Genomic DNA, 6,598 nt, shown 5'->3' with positions numbered 1-6,598 from the left:
CTAGACCTGGAAAACTAAGGCAGTTCAATTGACTTTCAGGTGAACTGGAGAGGTGTCCCTGCACCATCTCTTCTTGGAGAAACTTAGAAGCACAACATAAGCCAAAGAGACAGAGCACTTACCTATTCCTAGGGGATACACTCTCGTATGTGACCATAAATGTCCTAGGCGATAAAGAAAACTACTTTTCTGTTTCGTGTGATGGTGAAAATGCAAAGGTATTGCATCAAGAATTTTTTCCCACTTGTACGACCAAGTTGTCAGTAAATAATTATGTATAAATATTTCCACCTGCTTTTTTTTTTTAAGATAGCTGTGGCTGCCCAACAAATTAAACCCCAAACCCCTAAACGTGGCTGAAAACAACACAGTTCATTATCTCCCAGATTTTGTGCATCAGGAATCTGGAAGCGGTTTAGCTAGGTCCTCTGCTTCGGAATGTCTCACAAGGCTGCAAAGGCAGGGGCTAGGGTCCTCTCCAGGCTCTGCTGAGACAAGGTTTTAAAAAGTTCATGGATAAACTCCCTTATCTTTTCATTCTATTTTTTGACAAACTTTTGGAAGTTCCTTTGTATATTAGAAGCTGCCTGCTGTTGTATACCATCAAGTCTATTCTGACTCTGAGCAACACAATAAGACAAAGAAAGTACAACTGTCTCATAGGCTTTTCTTGGCTGTATTCTGCAAAGCAATTTGGTGGATTCAAACTGCCAATGTTTAGGTTGGCACCCCAGGGCTTAGCCATTGTGCTACCAGGGCTCCTTGGAGGCTACCTACCACATGCAAAATGCATTCATTCTCTGTCCACACCCCCCAAAGTCTCATTTCTATTATAACATGAGTTCAAAGTCTAGAATGTCACCATTGAAATCAAGTCTGGGTGTGGATGGATCTCCCAGGTACAACTTTTTTAAGCATAGCTCCTGGAGCATAGTTCTCTGCCTTCTACACCACCTCCAACTTAACAATGATGAGCAGGGATAGGTCCATGGTTACAAACATTCCCATTCGCAGAGGAGGTAAAAGGATTCACTAGGTCCAACTCACACTCAGGTGAGCGGATGACACAAGGAACAGAAAACCAAGAGGTGTGTGTGTGTGTGGGGGGGTCACTGGAGCCATCTTAGATGATGCCTTCCTACTTAACTGTAATAACAAAAGAAGGAAAACTCTAGCCAGAGATTCGATCACGTGAAATGGCGTTGATATTTCAATATGCATGGCACTGCTGTGAGTCTCTATTACCATTCTTTGTTTTGGTTCAGAGTAAAAATTCTTACAAGAATTTTAAACATTCTTTAAATTAAAAATTCTTACAGAATATTGGAGGGAATTGCTTAAAAATTCTGTTTCCCTTTATCATGACTTATAGTAGTTTTATTTTCCAAACATTTGTAAATGCTTTACTCTAATATACATAACAGCCCCATACTTACTTCTCTAGCTGCATTCTCCATTTCTTATTCCATTTATCGATGTCTCACACTTGCCATAAAGTTGAAATTAAATCAATTCCTTGGTGAAACATCAGTGCTTCTGCTTTGAATATAGGAGTTGTATCTTTCTTGACTTTTATGACTACTGACTGAATTAGAGAAATAACTCTTCCACGTTTTCTCTTTATCCTGAGTTCTGAAGTCCTATTATGTCTCCTTCTCTGTCAGTCTGAATCAATGATTCTTAATCAGAGGCAATATTCGCCCTAAGGGGACATTTGGCGTTGTCTAGTGACATTTTTGGTTGCTCCAGCTGGGACTATGCTACTGGTGTCTAGTAGGTAGAGGTCAATGATGCTGGGAAACATCCTAAAATGCACAGGCATTTAGGATGCCTGTGTGGCCCTGGCAACAATGAATTATTTAGTTCAAAATGTCAGCAGTGCGAAGGTTGAGAAATCCTGATCTAAAAAAAAATTATCCTTCCTCCCACATTAAGTGTTAAGGCATTAAAAAGTTGTTAGCTTTAGCTACTATATGTCTATTTTTTTTCCTAATCACATTTCCTTAAAAATAACAAAATATAAAGAACTATGATATAAAGTAGCAATGCTAGCAAACCAATTCTATATAAATAAAGGACGCTTGAGAACACAAAAATTTTACTTAATGTGAAGTTTGAATACATTTTTTTTGATTGGGCAATATGTACTAGATGCTTTGTACATATTGGAATATAATTCTATACGTGGTAAAATAGAAGGTCAGCAACAAGGGGAAGACCCTCAAGATGGATTGACAGAGTGTTTGCACCAATGGGCTCAGCTCAGCCACAGTAATGTGTGGATGCTGCAGGACTGGGCTGTGTTTTGCTCTATTGTACACAGTGTCGCTGTGAGTCAGAACCAACGTGATGACATAGATGAAAAAAAAAAAAGATTACCAAATAGAATATAGCCATAGTAAGCATATCCAAGGCTTTTAAAATCTTTGTGGGAGCTGAAAGTCACATCATTCTACCGCTGAATGGCTGGTGGGCTCAAATCATGGACCTTGTGATTGTTTTGAAGTCCAGTGCTTATTGTAGGGAGCTACCACGCTCCCCAAGCTAAAGCATGGACAAAGAATGTTTTTAAATTTCTGAATATACTCAGAATGATGTCAAAATAACAACAATTATGATTTAAAAAACATTTAAAATAACATATGGTAGTATCTGTGGACTCCTTAAGATGACTATAATAAAAACGTTGCACATTTATTTTCACTTTATGACATTTTTATTCCAGAATTATACCCTTTTCCTTAAGTAAAGATATTGATAACTTTATGAATCATCAAACATGCAGAACAGGCCTTTGAGAGAAAAGAGATACATTCAATGTTTTTCTTAGTTGACACCTGGCTAGATTAAAAACAATTTTTAAAAACAATGAATATGTTCTTCTCTTACATCAATTTTTATCTTCAATGACATATGCAAGGTCCAAAATCAAATTGGCTGTCTCCACAGCTAACTGTAGGCCATTAAGCTTAGCAGTATAACAGTCCAGGGTCAGATTGTTGGCTGAGTTACCAGCTTCAGGTGGAAGGCAGCTTTGTAGCACAAAAGGATCATGAGTATTTCTTAAGAAAGACCAGCTGAGTTGTTCTTGGCTGCTGTGTAAGCCACAGCCACATCTAGAAAGCAGATCTGGCCAGTTAGCAACAGGGGGAGAATCTGACTGAACTGACCAACAGTGTCCATACTTCATGTCAGTGAGAATGTCACCTCCATCATGTTCCAGACAGCCAGCAAGAGATTCTAGAGCTCGGCAAAATGCTTCAGCAATGAGTTGAAGTTCCGTTTGAGTACGTCCATCATCTCTGATGAGAACACTTCCTGGCTCATTAAGAATCTAAAGAGCAATTGAAAACACATAGTGGGCAAGTAATACTATAAAATCATTTACTTTACGTAAAAATATTCAGAAAATGTTTCTGACATGGGTAAAAATGTTCCTGAAAAATAAGAGTACTTGATTAAAACCTTATTCCTGAAGTTACTTCTCACTTTCATTTACTTAGGGGTCTGAAGCATGATGCTAGTGGGCATATCAGGGTCAGCTGGCCAGGCCCTTAATCCTGTGATCGTAACAATGTACGATAGGAGTCATGTTATCAGAATAAATGAATCAGCACCAATCCAACACCACCAGCGCATTCTCAATGCCTACCCAGCGGTACCTCTTAATTGATGAACATGGTATAATGCAAGTACAATAAGTCTTGTAAAAACTAATACCACATATGAAGTACTTTCTTATACTTGGGAGTACTTATTTATACTTGACAAAATGAGATTTGTTTAAAAGGAAGACACACATATTATTGTTAATGAGACAAAAAACATTGAGGGACATGTGAAACATGAATGTGCAATGTTTTAAAGATGAATATTTTGAGTTAATGAAAAGGAACTATGACTTTAAACTGTTTTTTGTTTTACCTTTCGAAAAAAATGAAACCTCAAAACTTAATATCCAAACCCAACCCGCTGCTGTTGCATCAATTTCAACTCCCAAGTGACCCTGTAGGATAGAGTAGAGCTGCCCCACAATTTCCAAGGTTGCAAAGCTTTATGGAAACAGACAGCCACGTCTTTCTCCCTGGGGGCAACTGGTGAGTTCACATTGCCAAACTTTTGGTTAGCTGCCCAGCACTTTAACAACAGTGCCAACAAAACTCAAAAATTTTATGAAAGAAAAAATGTAGCATATAGATATTGTTGTTGTTAAGTACTGAAGAGTTGGTTCTGACTCATAGCGACCCTGTATAGGGTTTCTGAGGAGTGACTGGTGGGTTTGAACCACCGACCTTGTGGGTAAAGCTGACAGTATGGTCCGGTGGTTTATCCTACAGCATCACACCAGGACTCAATCTCTATATACATATACTGTTGTTGTTAAGCGGTGTAAAGTCAGTTCCGACTCATAACAACCCTGTACAGGATTTCTGAGGAGCAACTGGTGGTTTTAAACCACCAACCTTGTGGTTAGCAGTCCAGTGCCTATCCTACAGTGCCATAGCAGGACTCTTGTTGTTGTTGTTAAGTGCCGTCGAGTCGGTTCCGACCCATAGCAACCCTGAACAGGGTTTCCAAGGGTGTAAATCTTTACGGGAGTAGAAAGCCTCATCTTTCTCCCGCAGAGCGGCTGGTAGTTTCGAACCGCTGACCTTACATACATATATACCTGGTGTGGCGCTGTGGGTTAACGTGCTGGACTTCCAGGTTGTTTTGAACAGCAATGTTGGCGGTTCAAGCTTATCAGCCTCTCCTCAGAAACCCTACATAGGATCTCTGTGAGTCAGAACTGACTCAACGGCACTTAACAAGGACAACAACAACATACATACATGCATATAAATACATACATTGCAGCAATGGGTTCAAGTGCAGTAATGATTGTGAGGATAGCCCAGGACCGGGCAGGGTTTTGTTTAGTCGTGTATAATAAGGTCACTATGAGTTGGTACCAACACAAAGGCACCTAACAGCAACAACCACACCAACATCCAAACCACTTACAAGCAGTGACCACCTTTTTTGGCCAGGAGGTTTGAATCAAATGAGTTAATCTCTACAGCATAATCCTCTATACCTTCAACATTTTATTCGTCTTCAAAATTCTACTCCACATTGTCCCTCTTCTAAAAACCTCTCTAGTTCACACAACCCAATTTGGATGCTTCTGTCTGCTCAGCATTACTAGATTTAACTTTTTCTTATGTGTATTTGAAGAAAATGGACTTGAGCACACCAACAATTGTGAGGCCGGCACAGGACTGGGCAATGCGTGTAAGTGGAGTCGCTGTGAGTCAGAGCTGACTCGATGGCAACCGATAATGCCAATGTTCTAAAAACTTTTCAGGAGTGGAGCTGTATCTTCCAATAAACTTAAAATAATTTGAGGAAGCAGGATGGCGCATGTCTATTTAAAAAGTTTACATTCTCTCCAACCCCACCCACATCCCACTGGAGAGATCTGCAAAGTCACTGATAACACACCTGTGTAATCAAAGAATCAACTGCAAATGTTTGGAAAACACCTATACCTTTTAAAATCCATTTTTAAATAAGGCAGGTAAGTATGTATGAAGTAATTAGAACTGTAATGAACTAAACTTACCAGATAACTGTCAGGAAATGAAGTTTCCTAAATTAATCCAAAACATTCTATTTGACAGAATTAATATATACCACAAATGGATGTTAATTAAAAACTTATAACAGGATCTAATACTTGGAATGCTTTAATAAATGATATTAAGTCTTATCTTCATGATTCAGAAGGTACTAAAGTATCTGTAGCAGTTTTACACTTCCACTGTGTTCGTCAATTATTACTGTTCCATAGCAGATGAGCTCTTTAATAAGAGACCACCCATTTTAGTTTCAAGAAAGCCCTGGTGTGGTGCTGTAGGCTAAACATGGAGCTGCTAACTGCAAGGTGGTGGTAATATTAAGTGCATCGAGTCAGTTCTAACTCATAGCGACCCTTTATAGGGTTTCTGAGGAGCAGCTGGTGGGTTTGAACGCTGACATTGTGGTTCAGTCTGGTGCTTATCCTATAGCAGCACCATACCAGGAGTCCAACGAGGTAGTTCACACCCACATTGGAAATCCTATACAGTGTTGCTATGAGTTGGAACCGACTCAACAGCACTTAATAACACAACAAATTTCAACATGGAGTCCTGTGTGACACTGTAGGAAAAGCAACGGACAGCTAACCAAAAGGCCAGCAGCTCAAACTCACCAGCTGTTCTTCAGAAACCCTCTAGAGAGTTTACTATTAGTGAAAATCGACTTGACAGCACTTAACAAGTTTCAACATGAGTATATAATATATATAATTATATATACATAGACACCCTGCATAGGTTGCCAAGGAGCAACTGGTGAGTTTGAACCACAAACCTTGTGGTTAGCAGTTTAGTGTTTATCCTGCAGTGGCACACCAGGACTCTACATATATATGTACATGGTGGTGGTGGTTGTGTGCCACTGAGTCAGTTCTGACTCATAGTGACTCTGTATAGTGTTCCCAAGGCTGTAAGTCTTTACAACAGCAGAAAGCCTCACCTTTCTTCTGTGGAAGGACTGGTAAATTTCAGCGGCT

At 39.5% G+C, this 6,598-nt stretch overlaps 1 protein-coding gene across 1 annotated transcript in view; it reads right to left on the bottom strand.

Annotated features, from left to right (window-relative positions):
- Positions 1-2,890: 2,890 nt before the first annotated feature.
- MKKS (McKusick-Kaufman syndrome) overlaps positions 2,891-6,598 on the bottom strand; it is a 10,104-nt gene continuing 6,396 nt past the window's right edge. The window contains exon 4 of the mRNA XM_006870391.1: positions 2,891-3,334. Within this exon, the coding sequence (XP_006870453.1) occupies positions 2,891-3,334 (444 nt within the window). The remainder of the gene's footprint in view (positions 3,335-6,598) is intronic.

Source organism: Chrysochloris asiatica, unplaced genomic scaffold (genome assembly GCF_000296735.1).
Source record: "Chrysochloris asiatica unplaced genomic scaffold, ChrAsi1.0 scaffold00141, whole genome shotgun sequence".
NCBI classification, from domain to species: domain Eukaryota; kingdom Metazoa; phylum Chordata; class Mammalia; order Afrosoricida; family Chrysochloridae; genus Chrysochloris; species Chrysochloris asiatica.
The sequence above is the reverse complement of the archived record's forward strand: the minus strand, read 5'-3'. Positions and strand labels throughout refer to the sequence as shown.